The sequence below is a fragment of the Chelonoidis abingdonii genome, chromosome 24 (assembly GCF_003597395.2).
Source record: "Chelonoidis abingdonii isolate Lonesome George chromosome 24, CheloAbing_2.0, whole genome shotgun sequence".
Taxonomy (NCBI): Eukaryota; Metazoa; Chordata; order Testudines; family Testudinidae; genus Chelonoidis; species Chelonoidis abingdonii.
In genome coordinates this window covers 13799724-13821509 of record NC_133792.1, presented here as the reverse complement: position 1 = coordinate 13821509, position 21786 = coordinate 13799724, and the positions used below count along the sequence as shown (strand labels likewise).

Genomic DNA, 21786 nt, shown 5'->3' with positions numbered 1-21786 from the left:
ACCTTTGAAATATACTACACCACAGATGTTTAATTTCTCTCCATTTTGATGTCCATGTTAAGACCATTTCTTAGCTCCTCCCCACCTTTCCCTAAAACCACTTTCTTATGAGACAAATAGAAATGAATAATTCATTTCCTCTTACTTGCCCCATATTGTAATGTAGATGTTAGTTCAGTCAATCTGCAAATCCAGAATCTCACAGACAAGTTCTGCCCACAGAGCTCCAGCAGCTCTACTTTGGTCAACCACAACGATCTCTAATTACAGAGGAACTACAAATGTCAAGAGATTTATTGAAGGTTTACCTGGTGCATACGCCCATTACTGGCAAATTTATGTTCCTCCGTCCTATCATCCAACACACGTTCATGCAGGGAGTCAATTTCCATGCCCTCCACCAGGATAAGAGCACTGAAGTAGCTGGAGCAGCGGCCGGGGGAAGGAAGCAAGAAAAAGAAACTCAATTTAAAGATTCAGTAGGAAAGAGGGAAGTAAAAGCTGGATAATGGAACAGTCCATCAGCTTTACATTTACCTACTAGTCCTCTGATGAAGGAAAAAATTATGTGAAATTAAGAGCAATAATCCAAAGAACATAAATTCTTGGATCTTGATGTGCCAACAGATGACAAGTTAGGTCTTCAAAATAATCTACTGCTGGCTGAACAGTCACTAAATAGGAAAGACATTTATTCTGATTTGAAGATGGTCTCTCTTCCTCGGCCTATTTCTACCATGTTACATTCCACATTTTCAACATCCAGATAGCCACTGGCTGTGTCTCAGTCCAATCTGAAGAAACCTTTTATAAACTAAATCAAAGGTCATAAGGATAAACACTGTTTACACAAATAGTGATTCTGGAGGGCACCATCATGAAATACACCTATATTCTGTATTGAACAAGAGATTTGTTCAATTGCACACTAATCCCATACATACACACAAGACTTACCCAATACGATCCACCAGGTGATCCATGCTTTCATCCACCAAATGCCTGTTGGTCTGTCTAGAGCCAAATCCCTGTTCTTTGAAAAGCCTGGCAAAGGTCAGCAGCTCATCAGGTGCCATCTCAAAGTATGCATAGTAAAGGAAGATGACTTCTAGAAGCATGGATTGCTCGCGGAGGCACTGCACAAACCAGCGGGACACCTGGCGCTCTGTCTGTACAAAGAGGAGAGTCCTACCGTTATATGTTGAAACTAGCATGTCAGCTGAAGCAACCTGAACTGGAGAGTGGCTGGGGCAAATCAGTTTGCTCCAATGGTGAGGGAACTTGCTCTTAAGTCACACCGGAAACGCTGTTTAAAAGTCATCCCCTCAATGGCAGTTGGTGCATCCCACAACATATAGCATTAAGGGATTAAGGTAAAAATCAGTGATATTGGGATTATGTGATCCTTATGCAGCCCACAGAGCTGAAGACAGGATAAACACCTACTCTATCCCAGGAGACACTACCCAAGTTGCCAGGATGCCAGATGATTTAGTTTCACAATTCTGCAGGGTTTATTTAAATATTAAATAAAACGCTACTAAGAGTCAACAGAGTGGGCTGCTTAAAACAGATTACACTCCACTCCAAAATCCTGCTGGTCTAGTGACAGCTCAATGGGCTTTTTACAAAGGGGATCGGAGTTCAGATCTCAAGATCAGAGCCTAGCTCCTGAAACAAGATGTGTTCAGAGTATTACCAAAGGGAAACAATTCCCTTAAATTCCTTAGAAGGCTGGAAATATCCTTGTTAATTGCATTTAAGCATATTCACTTTGAACTCATTAATCAACAATGTAGTGAAGAAAGTAAAACTCTGATAAAGGATAATTTTTGATAATTTTCAAAATACCATGAGATTTCCATGTGTTTCCCATGTAGGAGCTTCTGCTTTGTATAGATCTTCGAACTGTTTCCGGTAATTAGGAACCAGTTCCTTGTCCAGCTTCTCAACACACTGCGAGTATTGTGCCTTTCAAAAAATAACACAGACATTACACATACACATGTATAAGCTTTTTAGATGCATAGTCAGACAAACAATGTGTCCTTTAACAGTAAGATCAGATTCAGGAAAAGGTTCAAGTATTCACCATGTAGGGGTGCCTCTCATCCTGAAAATAAGTGAGTAGGTTGAGGACACAGCGCAGAATGCACATTCTTTCTTCATAGTAATAGTCAGCAAGCTGTGAAAACACAATGTCATCAGCATCACTTGCTGCTGTGTCTAACTCTCTCTTCCCTCTCCTTATCTCATCGCTGATGCCTCCCATCAAACTGCAGTGACTATGCTCATAAACTTACATTGCCCATGCACTACCTACAATGGACGCTTCAGCGTAATGGCATGACTCAGTGAGATAGTTTAAGTCATCTGACAAAAGCATCTAGTTCACTCTTATGCACATGCGCGCACACCCGTTTTCATATATTAGAACAGGTTCTTTCATTCCATTGCTAACTCAGAAAGAAAGGAACAAGGCAGAGCAAAAAGGAGAGATGAGATTTCAATCTCTTTCTCCTCTTGGATCCATAATTACATAGGTGTGATCTTCAGTCCTCTTTCCAAAGACATCTCTTAGGATGACAACTGAGCACAGAAATGCAAAGCTGTGGCTATCCTCGGACTGCTTATTTCTGCATGGCCCAATTTCCGTCAGCACAGCCTAAAGGTCCCTGTACAGAGTAACTGCTCATGCTGTTCCAGTCTATGGCCAGCCACTCTTCTGTAAAGCATTTTGAGATCTGCTGATGAAAATCACTACATAAAGAGCAAGGTGTTACTACTACTTCACAAATTAATTAGAAAAATCCCCCCAGATTTGCTCTTTACATTGAAGGGACACTTCAATCATTCCCAGCTTTTCCCAACCAATAGCAAACAAAATTAGTTCATTGCCAACATCTCTTTTTAAAATGAAAGTAAGAATGAAAACTACTGACCTTCAGCATCAGAGCCTGACTCTGCCTTTCATCCTGCAGGACAGTCTGCAATCAAAACACAACAGAATAAGGAAGTGGCCTTAATGCACCTACACTAGTCACCAAAAAATTCATACTGAAAGCAATAAAAGACATCATTTCCTGTGAGAGGCCAGATTTCAGCGTTACAGAGCACAGATTCTCACTAGCAAGCATGAGTTTACCTCTCACTCCTTTCATTCTTTCTCCTTTCATCCCTACCTCTCTCTCTCAGACACCTGTCAATACATTCCTATGGCTAAGAGTTCAGGTAAATCTCAAGACTCACACTAGGCAGGATAGACTAGAAGATTAGACCTGGACTCCAGATACCTCATTTTCTGTAATGTACTTGAGCATCAGAAATTCAGGGGGAAAAAGTACCCAAATAATTTCCAAATCTGGATTTCAGCATCATGCACAACCATGTCAATGAACCACTGGTGTTAAGGAGGAAAAGAGACAGTAGCATGATTCAGGCACATACTCCAGACCTTAAGTGAGTCCCGGGTCCCTCTGTAATCCTCTTGAAGATAACACTGCAATAGCTGCACACTTTGCTCTTCATCCAGCCCCTGAAACAAGAGAGACGCACAGACACAGAGAGGAATAAGACAAAGCAGCTAAGTTTATCAAAAGGTGCAAAGTCACTCCAAATATTCAGGCATCTCTTCCCTTTGGAATAAATTCTTCCAAAAAGTGTCAATAAATTGGTTTCCTCTGGGGCTCTTAACAGTTATGGTCAGTAGAGTTTGTTTAAGGAAAGCAGAACACGTACATTTTAAAATAATGTAGATGTGGCTAGTTCAGCTCCAGCAGGAGTATAATGGATCAATTAAATAAGGGTCCTATCATAAACTGATCACCCTGTTCTATTTCTGATTGGAAGGAACCCAATTCTGCGAGTAATTAGTCAAGATTTTCCAACATGACAAGGGATTTTGAGTGTCCAGTTTGAGATGCCTTAAAAAAGAACGATTTTCAGAGAGCAAGCGCTAAGCACTTCCTGAAAAACAGCCTTTTAGGTGGTCTCAATTTAGGCACCAAAAATTAAGGAACCCAAAAGTCACTAGTCACTCTGGAAAATTTTAGCTTATTGCCTCAGTTCTTGCTTATACCTTAGTTTAGAATAATCAGGATTGAAAATAGCCTTCAATTCACTTCTACTGAACATTAAAACAGCTTATTAAACTTAACTGAGCTTCAGAATTTGATACTCTTACTGTTTTAGTTAAATGCCTGTGACAAATGACTTGACCTGACAAACTCTCTCTGCAGAAAAAAGTATGTGTCCAATAGGGAACTGGAGAAGAAAAACTGTAGGCAAAAGCCTCAGCATAGAGAAAGTAACTCTTTATCCGGGTAGCAGGAGATAAATTAGAAAAGATTACGCTTCAGTTATCTTCTTCGGAGATAAGATACACTATGTCAAGAACAGAAAGCACAAACCCAGGTCTCTGGCTGTGCATTCCAAGTGTGAGGGCAAGAATTAAACTGCCTAGGACCTCTGCTCACCAAAAACTTGCTGATCCTCAGGCCCAGTTCCTTCAGTGGAGCAGCAACATCTTTATCAGCTTTTACTTTTTCGGCTGAACTTGCACTAAAGAAAGAAGAAGACCCTTTTAGTCATGAAAATGCACTAAAGACACAAAGAGGCAAAACAAAAAGGCTTAATTCCAAAATCCCTGGCTTTTGTCAGTTTAAAAATCAGACTTTTCAGTGATTGTTCTGGCTTTTCTATATTTAATATACATACTGTAACCTCAGTGCAAGACTTGTTTGGCACAGTTCACTTCATGTGCAACGAAAGGGACAGTTAGACCTTATACTATCCCATGCTTTGCTGCACATGGGGCTACCTGCATTTGTCATCCTTGCCTGTCAACTGCCCTTCTCTTCAAATCTTCCCATTTCATGTTGAGGTGCTTGATGTCATTCAGAACTGTTCATTTCCATCTTATTCACCGTCTTCCTCTCTTCCTTCTTGCATTTTCTGGCTTCCATTCAAGGGTGGTATTTAGTAAGCGTTCTTTTTCCATTCTCAGCACATGTCCCAGCCACTGATGTCTTCTTTTGTAGATTATTTGTGAGAGGGTGCCTTGTCCAGTAATTTTTTTCACTTCTTCATTCGTCTTCCTATCTCTATATGTTATTCCCAATATTCTTCTCAGACATTTGTGATGAAAAGCATCCAGCTTTTGCATATCTTTCTTGGTAAGTTCCCATGTCTCACTGCTATATGTTGTGATGGCAATAACAACTGCTTTGTACACATTCAGTTTTGTCTTGAGAGAGATGTTTATGAGTTGCCAGATGTTTCTGAGTCTTCCAAATGCAGCATTTGCCTTCTCGATTCTTCTTCTTTCCTCAGAACAAGTACCATCTTGGCTGATGGCACTTCCAAGATACATAAAATTGTTCACCTTCTCCAGTTTCTCTTCTTCCATTTTGATTTCTATCCCTGTAGTCCCCATAAACATGACTTTACATTTCTTTGCATTGTATCTCAAACCTATCTTCTCCATTACAAAAAAAGAATTGCAGAAGCTGAAAAACAACAAGGCACCTGGGTTGGACAGCATTCATCCTGAAATGCTTAAATATGGAGGGGAAGACATGGAATCAGTCATCTGTTCGGGTGTGCAACAAAATATGGACAGAGGAGAAAGTGCCGGAAGAATGGACCCTCAGTATCCTAATCAAGTTACCAAAGAAAGGTGATCTAAACAATTGTTCAAACTGAAGGGGAGTAACACCTCTATCTGTCACAGGAAAAATATTAGCAGCAGTCCTCTTGAACAGAATGAAAGGAAAGATGGATGCCATCCTACATGAACAACAATCTGGATTTAGACAAGGGAGATCATGCACAGACACTATTTTCACTCTGAGATGGATTATTGAGAACACAATTGAATTCCAAGGCAGTCTTGCCATCAATTTTGTAGACTTTCAAAAGGCATTTGATAGTGTAAACAGAGAAACAATGTGGAAAATTGTGGAACAATATGGAATTCCAACAAAATTAATAAACATTATGAAGACATTCTGCGCCAACTCAAAATGCTGAATTAAAATGGAAAATGGATTGAGGAAGCCATTCAGCATCAAGAGAGGTGTAAGGCAGGGATGCGTCCTGTCTTCATTTTTGTTTATGCTAGTCATCGACTATGGATTAAAACAATGCAACAGTGACACATATGGCCTAAAATGGAACAATACAAGGCTATCTGATCTAGACTGTGCTGACAACATCGCTCTTATCAATGAAGATGCCAACAGGCTACAAAAAATGCACAAACCAAGGTACAGTTACAGCTATAATAAACATAGATAGATAATCATTCTCACTTTTTCAATGTGAGAATCTGGATCTCACTTTGAGAAGACTAAGTGTCAAGAGGAGTCATTCCTCTGCACTGAAGCTTCATCTTTAGGTAACCTATAGAGGCACTCTAGATTCTGGTACATGATTACTGTAACTTTCAGCAAGAGGCTGGGATGAACAGGTATCTAACATAGGCTGGGAGAAGAGAAGAACTTGTGTTATTTCTACACATGGTATTTTCATGCCAAAATAATACTAACTGCACTGAAACACCCCTTCTAAACCTCTCCACTTCATGTGAATAGTGAACCCCCTGCAACCTGGAGGTAACTGGCATATGAAGGGGGTAGAGGGCAGGGGACTGGACTCGATGACCTCTTGAGGTCCCTTCCAGTCCTAGAGTCTATGAATCTATGAATCTATTTTTGCTGTATCACTGGGAAATATTCAGCACTTTCTTCTACTACCCATTGCCTGTTTGTCTAACACACCTATCACAGTGGTTTCTAGACGCCTATTTTCAGATGCCAGCATCAACAAATTACTGTACCTGGGAGGTTTGTAGTATGAAAGCCCCTCTAGGAGCCTCTGCCAATGCTTGTTCAACTCTGCTGCAATCTGAGCCTAGAAGAGAATAAAATAATACTGAATGGACAAATCTCCTTATTCTGCCCAATATCAGATTTGTTCAATTTAAACTAAGCAATGAAATTCCAACACCACACACAGAATAGGACAGCAACAACACAAGACCAACATGAAGAATATCTGTGATTCAGACTCTGACTCAAGGTATAGATTGTCTGCGAAAGAACAGCTTGCTGCTTTGCCTAACTGTGGGAAGGAGAGGGGAAGGAGGAGACAGCAGCCTAGGCTCAGAAATGGATTTGGATTTCCAACCTCTGGGAATACTCTTGTTATCATGGACTCCATCCCAGGGAGTAAGGAAGCAGGCTGCTCCACTCATGAATAACCCAAGCCAGCCAGTCTGGAAAGCAGCACTTGTGTCCGCTCCAGAAAGGGAACCACCTTTGCACATATACCATTCCAGTGCTGCAGCAGCTAACGAGAGAGAATAAATAAGAAGTGGAAGCAGAGGAACAAAAAACTCACAGTAAAAATATTTTGAGGGTGAAAAGGGGTAGAGCAGCAAACATGATGCACTAGCATTCAGCCACTTACACACAGCACAGCGGGGTTATCAGGCCACATGTCTATTCAGTAACAAGTAAAGCTGCCTAGCAAGACCTCTACTTACAGGTTCCCTCAAAGCCGATCTGCCCAGCAGAATGGTCCAGAGTTCTCTGCTGCTCCTGTAAATAAAGAGAAAAAAAACAAAAGTTCTCTCTCTAATTTAAACATCGCTCAAGGCTGATATTCACTTGGTTTTCACTGAGAGCAGATAAAGTGGTAAGAGATAATGAACAAACCTAAGGGAAAGCCCATTTATATCAGCTACTGTAATTGGTTCAATCCAGTTTTGCTACCTGAATCCCTACCATTAGTTAGTATAAGGAAACCAAACTAAGCATGTAGAGATCTTTCATTCAGTTGTGTTCACTGCTCTTCACAGCTTCCTCCGTGGGTAGAACAATATCAAAGTAAGGTGAGAAATTCCACGAGTTTCCCAAAAGGCACAAACTTTGCCAGAACTACTCAGCATAGCTTAGCGAAGATAAGCCTCTTGTTTGTATCTGTTTCCCAAACACTCACTAAGAACACAGAAGAAAAAGCAATCAGTCTGTGTTAGGAAGTATTTCAGATCAAATCCTTATCCTACCAGATCTCAGAAAGGAGGTGCAACTCTGCAAAATGTAATGAACAAAATCGAGCTATTTAAAATAGCTGTGCAAACAGCAATCTCCAAAATACCGCTTTCTGGAGTTTAAGGAATTGATGTTCTGGTGGCAATGTAAACCAAGTCAGGAGTTAAACTAAACCATAAAGCCTTCCATGCAAGGTCTGTCTAAAGATGAACAGACAGGTTATGTGAAATATGCTCATCTGACAGTTTCTCAGATTATCATCTAGAGAACCTAATCAGCAGATGAGCTCCTGGGATAGCTAGAATAGCAGAGAATGAAAGTGGCAGCTCTGAAGTCGTCTACACCTCCAGAGAAAGTAGCAAAAGCCACCAGAGGCACTATTTTGTAAGACTTAAAGAATTAAATATCTACAGCCTGATTTAATGCCATTCAAAATAGACCCGGGAAGTTAGAATCTTATTTTGAGTAAATTAAGGGAATATCTACATGAACATTTACTGCATGGCAAGCTGGGGTGTTAATCTACAGCTCTCCAACACGCTGTGCACTAACTGTCCGTGTGGACCTTTGTGCTGAGTACTAAAAGTTCTCTACTGTACACTGATATTGCTGTCGAACCACAATACGTCAATGTGCACAAGGGACCTTTTTGTGCGCAGCAGCACGATCCACACAGACAGTTCAAGTGTGGCACACTGGAGCACTACAGATTTATATGCCAGCTTGCTGTGCAGTAAGTGTTCATACAGACATACCCTAAATCTGGAATTGCACTAAAATTCATCGCTACAGAACATCTCTTGATATGATTAAGCAACAAAATATGGGTGCAATCCCTCTGTCCCATGCAGAGAACTGAATGACTATAGAGTTCTCCCAAGAAAGGAATCTTTGTAATGCAGAACATCAATATGCCTGAGCCAATGCTGTCTCATTTCCACTCCTGCCAAACCTTCTCTGTGATTAAAATAGCCTCTGATTCGGGCCAATTTACTTATTTAGACTCTATGCTATTTGAGACACCAACTTTCTCTTACTATATATTTATATAGTGCCCAGCAAAACAGTGGTTCTCTTCCAACTGGGGCCTTGGCACTACTGTAATGCAAATAATACATAAAGATCTTACTTGGAGTCAGGCTTTCTTTCCATCAAGTCTGAAAGTGATACAGTTCTCATTTCCAGCAAGACTCAAAAGCATTTCCAAAAACAATGAGGACACCTTCTGTGCAAAGTGACCCCAGAAGCAGCTTATTCAGAGCAAAAAATCCTATGTATTATTTCATAGACTAATGGAAACGTAGTGTTCAATTAAAAGGGCAAATCAGATCCCAGAATATCACACTCATGATAAAACTATCCTTGTGATGTAAAAGTCTGATCTCTGGCCTCAAGCCTTTGTAAACTTTTAGAGCTTGAACCTCCAGGAACAGACTATACTGCATCACATTCTGCAAAGCAAAGTGGATAACATGTACTTTTGTGTGTCTGTCATACACACAGGAATGTTGTGCATAGACATACAACTCAACCAAAGTGTCCCCTTCTAGAAATGTGCAACTCTGATGTAAATCGAGGTTTCAATTTGGCAACAAAACTCCTTTAAACAGTAGTTCTATTTTTGTTAAATCACACATGCCACTTAGCCTTCTAAAAAAGTCAGAGAACAAAAGGAACACAAAGAAAATGTTAATTCACCACTAGTCCCTGTGCCACCCTTCCCAAACAGTTCCTGTCACTTCTAAAGAAGATATTACCTTTCCAAACATTTAAATTAGGAGGAAGAGAGGCAGATCTATACTTCCTCAGCATCATTAATTATTAAAGTGTTTTCTCTCCTATACAACTCATATCATAGTTGGATTGCAGTTTACTTGGGATTTTCATGTTAGGTGTTTACAAAAACTTGATCATTGGTACCATCAGGCTCCCCTATACTCCATTCAGACAACTTAATCTTGAGTCTCCGGCTAGGCTCTCTTATGCCACCACTGCCACCTTCTGTTCAGCTGTACATGCTCTAACTCACCAGACTAGGATCCAAGACTAAGATTTAGGGGAGCCCAAGCTCCAGAGAGTAATTGTCCACAGCCAAATGGGAGGTCTTGCTAGTATGGCTGGGGTATTAAGTCTCTAATAAATTGCTGCAGTGGCCCTAAGAGACTGGGAACCACTTGTTTTATTACAGAGAGGAGGAAGGTGGAGAGGATTGCATGAAAACTGATATTCAACTTGGTCATGATCAGTTGTGGTAAAATGCTGAAATAGATTTGATGTTAGTTAGTAAAAATTGATGGTTCCTTGGGGTTTTACAACAGCACCCCACCAATTCCCCTTCACACACTCACTAAGCAGGAAAAGGTCTCAAACAGGGATGCATGCGTTCATTACATCCTGAGGGGACAAATAAGAATCAAATGGAAGTAGAATATATCCTAATTAATCCTGGGGTCTACAGTCCCCCTCAGTCCCCATACACCACTATTTCCAAGAGCTCTTCAATGGATTAAGTTCTTAAAACACATATAGATTTCATGACCACATGGAGAACCCTCTGTTTTGATGTTTGCAAACAGGCCCAGAGAAAGTCATTAGGTCAGATTATCTAGAGAGGTGAGAAACAAGGCAGAGATTTCCACTAGCAGAGCAGCCCTGCGCGTGGGCCTCATTAGAGCCCAGTGGAACGCAGTAACAGGACCAACCATGCAGCAGGTTGGGAGAAGGGACTTTGGTGCCAGGGCAGACTCCATCCCAACGGGGTAGAGAGCAGAATCTGTGCCAATCTGAGGGCACCCATGAGGCCATTCAGTCAGCGACCCCAGCTTCTTAGAAACGGCCAGCAAATGACCCGATCCGCTACCTGGGGCTTGCGGGCAGAGCTCTGGCTGCGTCTGCAGCAGTGAGTGAGCTCTGCTCCAGGGCAGGATTCGCCTCAGGTGAGAGGCGGTCACTGGGAGGGGACTCTCTTGGGAGAGGTGGGAGCTCAGTGGAATGGCTGCTAATGCGGGTAGCGAGGAGGGGCCTCTTCTGAGGAGGGCAGTTTGGGGGAGCAGTTGAAAGAGGTCACGGGGTGGAGCCTCTCGGATATGCTGGGGGTCACGGGGAGGAGCCTCTTTTGGGGGGAAAAGACCAGAACGGTGCACTGGGGAGGGGGCAGGACCTGCTCCCTCCCCCAACCCCGTTTGCCGTTTAATTACGAGCTCCCCGGCCTGGCCGCTATCCCAGGTGTGTGGGGGTGGCGGGAGTTCCCTCCGCGGCACCCGCGTTCCCGTACCTCGCGCACAGCCCGCCGGCCGCCATCTTCGCTCCCCTCTCACGTGACCCGGTATCCGCCGTACCGGCCGGCGCCAGCGTCACGTGACGGGGACCCGGTCTTCCCTCGGCCCCCCCATCATGTGACAGACACGGACAGCAAGATGGCGCCGTCCAGTGTGGTGAGTTAGTGAGGGAGATGTCATGGACTGGTGGAGGGGGGTGTATATCGAGAACCCCAACAAGGGTCCACTATAGAGTTATATAGGGGCCAAGGGAAGTGCAGCGTGGAGGTGGCTATAGGGGGCGCTGCTGTACGCGAATGTGCAAGAGCCGAGATGGCCGCTGTAGGGTCGGGTAACGTAGGGCTAGCGTGGAGTGAGATGGGGGCAGGTGCGCTGTGGGGGAAGCGTGTCCGCTACAGCGGCAGGTTGAGGGTGTTGTTTTATACAAGGGCCTATGTGGGGTGTGAAGCTGAACACGAGAAGTATAGCGAGGAGATGAGCCTGTTACGGTGCAAGCTCCTGAAAGGGAGAGGGTCGTTTTGTCTCTCCTGGTGCACCGAGTCTTCTCCCTGACCGTAGTTTGCTACTCACTTGGATTTTAATTCGGGTGAGCAGCTCGAGTTCAACCCCAAACTCCCTTGTAGGCTTGAACTCGACCTGCTTCCCCAGGCGAAAATCCGATATAGATCTAGAAAACGGGGCAAGGACCTGTCAGTAGGAGAGGGCAGGGAAACCTTTATATGCAAACCAGAGGGGGAGGAACAGTTATTGATCAACATGGTGCTTTCACTGCTATTTGAACCGACGGTAGTTAGCGAACCTGAGTAAAGAACATCCCTCTTTTTGCGGGGAAGACGTAGCCGTGCTGAAGCCCTATATAAGCCAGTGAGAAAAGACATACTGTGGACTTTCAACAGATGGGAAAGCTGAGTCTTGGGAGCTGAGTGATTTAATACAGTGATACTTTGTTTTATACCAGGTGTCTGCACCTTCCAGGAGGAGTGGATTTTTTATGCTATTAGTCACTTCGCTAAACACATAAAATACACTTTTGTCTTCCATAGTGTCTTCAGTATAGTGTCCCAAAATACCATAGTGGGAGTTGAATAACTAAGTAGAAAGTGGAGAGAGAAAGAAATTAAGTAGTATAGCTAAGAATGAAATTATGTTTTCTATTTTAGCTGAGATGTGAAGTCAGATGAATATCAGAGGTGGAGAGAGAAATTAAATCTGCTCTAGCTGTCAAGAACTGTAAAGGAGCAGTCGTGCAATTAAGTGAAAGAACAGGAGGTTTGTACTAACTGAAACAAATACAAAGAGGCAGGACCCATGAGGCGAATAGGGAAAAGTCCATGGAGGGCTTTAAAACAAAAAAGTAGATCCTGAAATGAACAAAGAGCATGTGAAGATGTTTGAGTGTGAGAATAACACAGTCTCTTCCGTATGTGAGCAAGAGGGACCCTTCCTGGCATTCTGGAGTTTGAAGAGCTCATATCTGGAGAGATCATAGAGAAGGGAATGGCATACAGTTGAGGCAAGAGGAGATAATGATAAAATAGCTCTCTTTATACATCTACAGGTCAGTAGTTTTCAAATCACGCTGTAGCTGCATTAAAATAGCAGACATATGTAAATTCATATTTGGGATTTCAGCCTTCTCAAGGTGCTTTCACCATCAGAACTAGTTACTTTCCCATTTGGGTACAGTAGTTAGGTGTCATTGCTTTTGGTGGCTGGAGCTCTTAAATGTCTATCTTGGCCAATAACTAGTCCTCTGCCTCTGGTTTGCATATAAGGGTTTCCCTGCCCTCTCCTACTGATGGGTCCTTGCCCTGTTTTCTATATCTAGAAACAGACAGAAGTGGGCTGCTCAAAGCCAGTATTGGTGCTGTGTGAGGGAGAATTGTCACAGATTACTTGTCCTAACTATATTAAAATAATTTTCCTCCCATTGTTTCAAAACTGAAAAATTATTTGTTGGATTGGGGAAAAAATATATGTAGGTTGGCTTGGCTGTATAGCAACAATAAAAATATATTGGTTGCCAAAAATTAAATTAGTATTTCAGTCCCTGTCAATATAAATTCCAAAAACTTCTGGAGAAAATTCAGACAAGGATTATTAAATTTATAATACTAAGAACAAAATTCTGCATAAACCCACTCTGAAAGGGAGGATTGTCAGTCATCATCATCATCACTCCCATAACCACATTGGTCACTGGGGCACCATCATTGATGAGCAATCAACCAATTGTCTCTACCCATGATAATTGTGTGTCAGTGCTTGAGTCTCCGCAAAGTCCATTCCTGTCCACTCTTTTATGTTGTCAATCCATCTCTTCTTCTGTCTACCTCTTCTTCTCTTCCCTTGTACTGTCCCATGGAGGATGATCTTGGATAGGCCAGATGATCTTGTTACATGGCCATACCACTTCAGTTTGTGCTTCTTCACAGTTGTCAGGAGGTCTTCATATGACCCAGCACGTTGGGTGATGTCACGGACCTCTTCATTAGTGACGTGGTCAAAGTAGGATATGTCTAGGATTTACGGAAGTATCTCATCTTTACTACCTGTATTTTCTGTTCAAGTCTTGCCATAAGGGTCAATGTCTCGCACGCACACAGAAAAATGGAGATGACCAGTGCGTGCAGTGCGTTTCAGTTTGGATTCCAGGGAGATGTTCGTGTTCCTCCAAATTGGCTTTAGCTTTGCCACTGTTGCTGTTGTTTGCAAAGTTCTTGCCAGAATTTCTGCCTTTGATCCTTCATCAGTGATGATTGCCCCCAGATACTTGAACTGTTTCACTGTCTCCAGCTCTTATCCACTGACAATGATATGTGAGCTGATCCCATCACATTTGTTTGTCATCAGCTTGGTAGTATTTCATTTGTGACCCAATGTTTTGTCTTCTTACGGTGTTTTCCAAGGATGGCCCATTGCTGCTTCATTCATTACAGCGTTGAAATTGTTGGTCATTGATTGTCATTACCAAATGTAATATACTATTGGATGGCTCAATTAAGATCACTTTCAGCCTGGTACCATGGTGACACCCATAAATACTAGATGAAAATCAGATGGAAAAACAGGATTGTAAATATAAATTTAGTGCGTTGATTTTTTTTGTTACCTAAAAGATTTAAATTAACACAAGAGAAACAATCCAAGTGTCATAATTATACTTCACATATGGAATTTGATACAGAAAAGAAGAAGCTCCTTTCCCTTCCCTGTTTAAACTCATCAGAAACAATCTAGAGTTTCAACTCAGGGTATCCAATCCAACGTGTAATATATGGGAGTGAAAAGGTCAACCCTTGGACAGCTATTCCATAATACAAATATGGAAATTAATACTATCAAAGAACTCAAGAGGAATATTAATAGATCAGTCTTGACTTATTTGCAGCCATTATAGCATATCCCATGCGTGAAGCCCATTTTAGGAAACTGTTAAAGAGGGAGAAACATGAATTACAGGAAAAAGCCACTTTAAAGGCCCTGATCTTCACATGGTATAACAAAATGTTACTGATGTATCTAGGAGATAAGGTTACCTTTATGGAAAAATGGGAGAAGGATCTAAAAACAGATATTCCTTTGGAACAATAGAAATAGAAAAGCAAAAATCTCAACTACTTGATGTAACCACTAAGGAAAACTATTACAAAATATTTTTTTTAATGGTACCTCACTCCATTTAAGCTCAAGAAAATATATATGTAAAAGTCAAATGCTGGAAAGAATGTGAGGGAGTAGGAACCTTTCTGCATGGATGGTAGGAATGCCCTAAAATAATGGTATTTTGGAGGAAAATAGCATATAGAATTTTCAGAATAACTAAAGTTAGGCTACCCACAGAACCTATAGTGATTCTATTAGGTTCAGTCCAAAGGAGGCTATTGAGTCAGGAAAGGCCCTATTGAGAACACATTTGCTACTAGCAGCCAAATGCATGATTGCTAGTTCCTGAAAAAGGACAGATCTCCTAACACTAGTGACATGGAGAAATAAAGTATTGGAAATCCTTTCACTGCCAAAAAATGACAGAAAGCCTTATATAAGTAGATTTTATAATATGTGGTTACCATGTTTGGAATCTGAACAGACTTAAACACAGAGAAAGATATTAGCCCAACACAAATGGGTCTTTTAAAGGTAACAACTGCAGGTTATGAATAAGATTTGTTAATGCTTGGATGAAAAAATCATATATGTTGTTAATGACAAAATAATTTTTGTTTATTAATAATGGCACAGATCTGTGCAGAAGAGACTGACTAGCTAAGGCTGTGAAATGAGAAGGGAAGGCTAGGAAAGGTTCTCTTTCAGCAACTGGGAAAGAGGCTGAGGCAAAGCGTAGGGAGAGGATGAGCTGGATAGGAGCAAATACCTCACCTCAGAATTGTAATGATGTGTAAACCACTCCTTAAGTATCTAAATGTAAATTTACTCAGACTGACTTGGTAGAATATGTATGAACTGTATCTCTAGAATATTTTCTAAAGTGAAATAGAATACTGTGGCCAGTTTTCAGGTTGAGTCTGAGCTGTGTTTTTAGGGTACATGCAAGCTGTTCCTCTGTAACAAATGTGGCCCAACAGTTCTTTTCTTAGAAACAAACAAACAACTTAATACAAAGGTACAGTGGACACTGTGTAGTCCCTTTGTAGCCAGAAATATGTTATATTTGGTTCCTAGCTACCACTAGAATTGCCAAGATCAACCAAGTTCCAAAAAACTGTGGAATCTGTCCAGTTTAGACCATGTGACCACTTCTTTTTCTTTATGACTTTGATGTTTTCTCTGGTACTCATATAATGTAAGCCTTATTGCTTATTTGAGAGAACAAACAGTGAGGTAAAGAAGGTGATGCAATAAGTAAAGCAGTCAGTCATAAAACTAATAGCAGATGAAAGGAGAGACACTCTGAGGCAAAGGTGAATAGATGTACATTAAGATAAGTGGACGTTTGCACAATAGTCTGGAGTATTTAATGTCTTGTTCTATCACAGAGGTTTTTTCCTCCAAAGTTTTGTGTTTTCTGCATTTGTTTAGAATCTTTTGCTAATATTTATAACTGCATAGAAAGTATCAGCTTGGACAGAAATTCCAAGTTATTTAGTACTACTAAAGAACTCTAATTAGCCAGGGGAGAAAGGCCAGATGGGTTAAAATGCTGGAGAATTGTTATTTTAAAGGGACACTATAGATTTGTCACATTTATGTCTGAATAATTTTACTTACCAAATTAGAAATAACCACTAAGATTACTATAACTTGAAAGATTTTTGGAGAAAGAAAATACTCTCTCTCCTCGGTTTGTTTATATTATATATATGACAGTGCTTTGTGTAGCATCAGTTTTCCCTTTTACACAGCAACACTGGAGAGAAAATATTTTTAAAAATAGGACAATGTGACTGTAAATCCACAGCAAATCAGAAGAAAGGAGATAGAGGCAAGGGGAAGACCTGAAACGACCTTTAACTCTTTTTATTTTAATTGACCAATTTTCAAGTTGACAGTGTCAATTCCTTTTTTTAAAACACATGAATAGCCATTCTACATGATTTTGCTTCTGATTTGTTTGTTTTGTGTTTCAGTTAATTTGTACCGTTTTGTTTGTTTTTATTTTTTTTGGTTTTTTAATTGGTATGTTTTAAAAGATCAAATGTTGCTTATGGTAGAAACAGTATTGTCAGTTCTATCAATACAATGATTGCCTATGTAACGTGCATATTTTCATCTCTTCTTTAATATTTATTGTATATAGCACCATGGCATGTGGGTGCATTAATTTCACTTCATTCTGTAACAAACTCATTACCAAGCTCTTCTGTCTTTAACTTACAGAGATGTCCAAGTGCCCTTTCCAGTGCAGTTCTTGTGAGTGCTGCTCTTTAGTACTTGCATACACTCCTTGCAGAATATAAAGCATTCCCTCTATACTTTCAGGAGAGAGAGGAAAAATCTGGCACTGCAATAGAAGTATTTAGTATTTGCATGTGAATAAAAGTACTGTGAGATTTGGCTATGGCATTGCAAGCTGAGTTTTCTGATTTTTGAAAGCAGTAGGAAATGCTGGTTGACTTATTTCCACCTTGATTTTATTTTTCTCATGACAAGAATCAAAGCTTTCAACTGAGCTTCAGAAAATAAATAATGAGGGGGAGGCCTTAGGTATTCTAGTAGTCTCTTTAATTTTATTATTTTGTTTGTTTTTATAGGCGTTGCAGTAGGATGAAAGTGAACTTTTACTAAGGACCAAGGACTCTATTGAAAATTTTGGAATCTGACAGTTGTAAAGATTCTGAAATCACAGGATGCCGCTGACTGGAACCATGTTAAACAAACCAGTGCTTTTGGAATCCCTGATTGTGTTCATCATTGTGTTGTGTGTGCACACAATAGTTTGGGACCGGTATTCCTGGTGTGTTGTTGCTCTTGCTGTTCAGGCTTTTTATGTCCAATTTAAATGGGACCGTCTACTCCGACTGGGTGGGGCCGTATTCCAGTTTCGGACAACAGCTAACAGTGGCCTACTACCAGCTAGTATGGTCATCCCACTCCTGGGGATTGTGATGAAGGAGAGATGCAAGGCTGCTGGCATTGTGTACTTTGAACGTTTTGGCATAGTTGTGGCCTCCACAGGCATGGTGCTAGCCCTCTTCCTATCTGTAATAGCAGTTGGCATCACAAGGCCTGTTCCAACTAACACCTGCATACTTTCAGGCATTGCTGGCAGTATAATCCTCTATACCATGAAGTATTCTTTAACTGTTTCTGAAGTGATAGAGGTTCTGGAAGTGCTGCTTATTTTTGTCTACCTCAGTATGATCTTGCTTTATTTGTTGCCTCGATGTTTTACTCCTGGGGAAGCATTACTTGTCCTTGGGGGTATAAGTTTCATCCTCAAACAGCTCATTAAACACTCACTGAACGTGATAGAGGGCAAAGGGGATCCTATATGCTTCGTCCTTCTAGTGGCAGTGGTTGGGGTGGTCCTTCTTGGGATTTTCTTCACTGCTCTCTTTTTCTTCATGGATTCAGGAACCTGGACATCCTCCATGTTTTTCCACATGATAACAGCAGTGCTGGGACTGGGGGTCCTCGTGCCTTGGCTTTACCATCTGATTCGAAGGAATCCCTTGCTCTGGCTCCTCCAGTTTCTGGTTCAGACACAGACAAGAGTTTACCTCCTTGTGTACTGGACCCTGTTGGCTGCCTCTGCGTGCATGGTGGTTCTTTACCAGAATTTCAAGAGATCATCTGAATCTAAAAAGCACCAAGCTTCAACCATAACCAGAAAATACTTCCATTTCATCGTGGTGGCTACTTACATCCCTGGGCTAATTTATGACCACCAGCTTCTCTACATTGCTGCAGTGCTGTGTCTGGTAGTGTTTATCCTTTTAGAGTACATACGATACTTCAGGATCAAGCCATTTGGCCAAACACTCAGGCACTTGCTCACTCTCTTCTTGGATGAACGAGATAGTGGACCTCTGATCTTGACTCACATTTACCTACTTGTTGGGATGTCCCTTCCAGTGTGGTTGTTCCCCAGGCCTTGTGCTCCGAAAGGTACCCTGCCTGGGGGAGGAGCATTGGTTCCCTACTCTGGGGTACTGGCAGTAGGGGTGGGAGACACAATAGCCTCAATTTTTGGCAGTACAATAGGAGAAATCAAATGGCCTGGGACAAAGAAGACGTTTGAAGGGACAATGACTGCCATCTTTGCTCAGATCATTGCTGTGGCTCTTATTCTGATCTTTGATGGCAGAGTGAACCTGAACACCAGCTATGCCTGGATTTTGGGGTCCATCAGCTTAGTTTCCCTTTTGGAAGCCTACACTACCCAAATAGACAATCTGCTCTTACCTCTCTACCTCCAGATACTGCTCATGGCTTAGAGACATTGCCAGGAACAGAGACTTTCTTTCTAGCTAGGGGTGATAATGAGCCATGCATCCCTGTTGAGAGCTCAGTTGAGCCAGTTTGGTACGAAATGCTATATTTGGAAGAGCGGGTAGAACAGCTAATGACAAAAAGGAAATAGTTCTTCAACTCTTAATTTACAATAAAAGTAAAGGCTTCTGTTTGTCTGTTGTTTGTTATTTAATAGCTAAAGCACCACTAACTGTTGCATCCTCTCAGAGGAGTAACAGGAAACCATCCACGTGATACTGTGATTCGTATAGCTGGTGATGCTGAATTAGATATACAGTCATAGTGATTTTGTTTCCAGGTCTCTTCTGGATGCACTGAAGCAGAAGGGGTGAGAAAGATGAGTTCACTAGAAGGGAAAAGATGGGGTCATTACATTTTCCTGGTTTTGCTACCTTGGAAGTTTGAAATAGACACGGTTCACCAGATGTATGTAGTGGTCCCAGGATGTTAGAGAGACAAAGTGAGTGAGGTAATATCATTTATTGGACCAACTTCTGTTGGTGAGAGAGATAAGCTTTCGAACTACACAGAGCTCTTCTTCTGGTGACCTCAACAAGAGCTCCTTGTAGCTCCAAAGCTTCTCTCTCTCACCAACAGAAGTTGGTCCAATAAATATTACCTCACCCACCTTGTCTCTCTGTTCACCAGCGCAGGCTCCTACAAAGCTTGTGCATTGTATTAGCTTGCCACCAGGTTGGGTCCTGGCATCTTGTATTATTGCCCATGTGAATTCTGCCTCTTTCAATAAAAGCATGCTGTTGCAGTGAGGGTGTGCACCACCTGCAGCGTAGCATTAAGTTGTATGAAGATTGCCACGTCATCTCTCATTTCCTGTTACAAAATTAGAACACCTCTGCTGACTAGAGTGAAAACAGCACTAATGTTTATTCTGTTTAAAATAATTTCAAATACAGAGAATGTCAAACTTAGTTTATTGGAAGAACATGGATAGATAGGCTTGCAGAGTGAAAACAATAGCCGTTGTGGCTAAAATTTTGATTTATTTGCCAGTTCTCTGGAATAGACCAAGTTCTACCTTTTTTCATGCTCTCGATCTCTTGAAATTACATTGAACAAAACTTGCTTTATATGTGATTTAAAAAAAAAAAGCTACATTAAAAAATTAATCTCCATTAAAAAGTCTCATTTCCAGATACAATTTAAAGAGAGATTAGGTTAAAACTCATTTAAAATCCTTTCCTGTATTACTTGTAACACATTAGATTATTAAAACAAAGTATTTTAACAATCCAGTGTGCTTCTCTGCTACTCATACAGTTTGATTTACTTCTTGCATTTCTCTCAGCTTGAACAAAGAAAATCACTGAAATCAGTTTCACAGCTGTTTGTTCTGGTTTTCATAAATGTACAGGCTGTAGTGTTTGGTTTGTAAATCATTAGGAGGGTTGAGGGGGTACATTTAAACCTGGACAAATGATTTTCATTAAAAATCATCCATGAAAGCATTTCTATTAAAATGTAAATTCAGGAGCAAAACTACCTGCTGCTGCCCCTTTAATTGGGATCATAACTCAGTACAATGGAAACAATTCACTGTTTATAGCCAAAAAACTTTCCATTTCTGTATATTTAATCCTTTGACACATTTCTATTTCTAGGAATCCTCTCTCATTAGCATGCAAAACTTCCATTAGGACCAGAATAAAAAGATTTTTATCCTGCCTCTTCCACCCTCCCATGGGAGTACCTGGTAGGGTATTTGCTTGCAAGAATTCTTGTCCAGGGAAGTTGATTCTGGTCCCTACTACAGTATCTTTGACATTTCTGCTGTGTAAAGGGGTCACAGCGGTTCCCTGGGGCACAACCCCAGCCCTAGGGCAACATAGGGGCAAACTAGGCAGCTTAGCACCATCCTGTGCAGCCCCAAGTTTGGGACTGGGAGTGCATTGGTGTTAGCAGGAGGACTGGCCAGAGAGCACTGTGTGCTCTGGTTTTTCTCTGCGGCAGAGTCAGACCACCTCCAACCATTCTGGGATGCACTGGCCCCTGGAACAACCGAGAGAGTATCCCATTTGCCCACGCTCCTCTAACCCTCTTGGCCTTCTCTTTCTGGGCCATTGCTCCTGAGACACACATTACAGAGTCTCTCCGAGGACTTTAAGAACGGTCAGAAAATGACTGTGATTAACAGAGCAATAGGCTGTGAGGCACTGCTCCAAGGAAACAGCCTTGGAGCGATGGCTGGTGCAAGAGTACAGTGACCCTTAGCAACAGTAAATCCAACATGCTGCACAGCTTAGTAATTCTCATGTTCTAGCGAGACCGACCTAGTAGGACATTCTTTCTACATCTGTCTTCAAATCACATTGAGCAGAGCACAGAAGGGAAAGGTGAGATGAATCAACTTTCTTACCAGGAAAATGCTACTTTAAAAAAAAATTAATTAGAAAGGTGGGGTCTTTTTCCCACAAGAACTAAGAAAAAGCCTTAGCTACCACCCATCTGGTGTTCTGTACTTGGTAACAGAGCATTCAGGTTGTTGGGGGGGGGGGGGGGGG

At 41.4% G+C, this 21786-nt stretch overlaps 3 protein-coding genes across 7 annotated transcripts in view; 2 read left to right on the top strand and 1 right to left on the bottom strand.

Moving 5' to 3' along the window:
• NUP188 (nucleoporin 188) overlaps positions 1-11363 on the bottom strand; it is a 48621-nt gene extending 37258 nt beyond the window's left edge. For 2 of the 3 annotated variants that reach the window (XM_032797812.2, XM_032797814.2), the window contains exons 1-10: positions 11329-11363; positions 7547-7601; positions 6839-6912; positions 4476-4560; positions 3455-3535; positions 2943-2987; positions 2093-2185; positions 1852-1971; positions 958-1169; positions 309-423 (exon numbers count right to left, since the gene is read on the bottom strand). In XM_032797812.2, the coding sequence (XP_032653703.1) occupies positions 309-423; positions 958-1169; positions 1852-1971; positions 2093-2185; positions 2943-2987; positions 3455-3535; positions 4476-4560; positions 6839-6912; positions 7547-7601; positions 11329-11354 (906 nt within the window). In that variant the 5' untranslated portion in view covers positions 11355-11363. Of the gene's footprint in view, positions 1-308; positions 424-957; positions 1170-1851; positions 1972-2092; positions 2186-2942; positions 2988-3454; positions 3536-4475; positions 4561-6838; positions 6913-7188; positions 7351-7546; positions 7602-11328 lie in introns of those variants that run through there. The other variant, XM_032797813.1, reaches the window with a different exon arrangement.
• A 72-nt stretch (positions 11364-11435) lies between these two features.
• On the top strand, positions 11436-19418 carry DOLK (dolichol kinase). 3 transcript variants are annotated; one of them, XM_032797823.2, is made up of 3 exons: positions 11470-11488; positions 12493-12890; positions 17545-19418. In XM_032797823.2, the coding sequence occupies exon 3, from the start codon at positions 17641-17643 to the stop codon at positions 19228-19230; it is 1590 nt and encodes a 529-aa protein (XP_032653714.1). In that variant the 5' UTR covers positions 11470-11488; positions 12493-12890; positions 17545-17640; the 3' UTR covers positions 19231-19418. The 3 variants fall into 3 exon arrangements, with proteins under 3 accessions (XP_032653713.1, XP_032653714.1, XP_074916740.1); XM_032797822.1 differs by lacking the exon at positions 12493-12890 and having other exon boundaries at positions 11436-11488; XM_075060639.1 differs by lacking the exon at positions 11470-11488 and having other exon boundaries at positions 12291-12601.
• KYAT1 (kynurenine aminotransferase 1) overlaps positions 11468-21786 on the top strand; it is a 92634-nt gene continuing 82315 nt past the window's right edge. The window contains exon 1 of the mRNA XM_075060642.1: positions 11468-11488. Coding sequence (XP_074916743.1) covers positions 11471-11488 — 18 coding nt within the window. The 5' untranslated portion in view covers positions 11468-11470. The remainder of the gene's footprint in view (positions 11489-21786) is intronic.

Excerpts from the sequence above, each read along its gene's own strand:
- DOLK (XM_032797822.1), top strand. The coding sequence starts at position 17,641 with ATGCCGCTGACTGGAACCATGTTAAACAAACCAGTGCTTTTGGAATCC.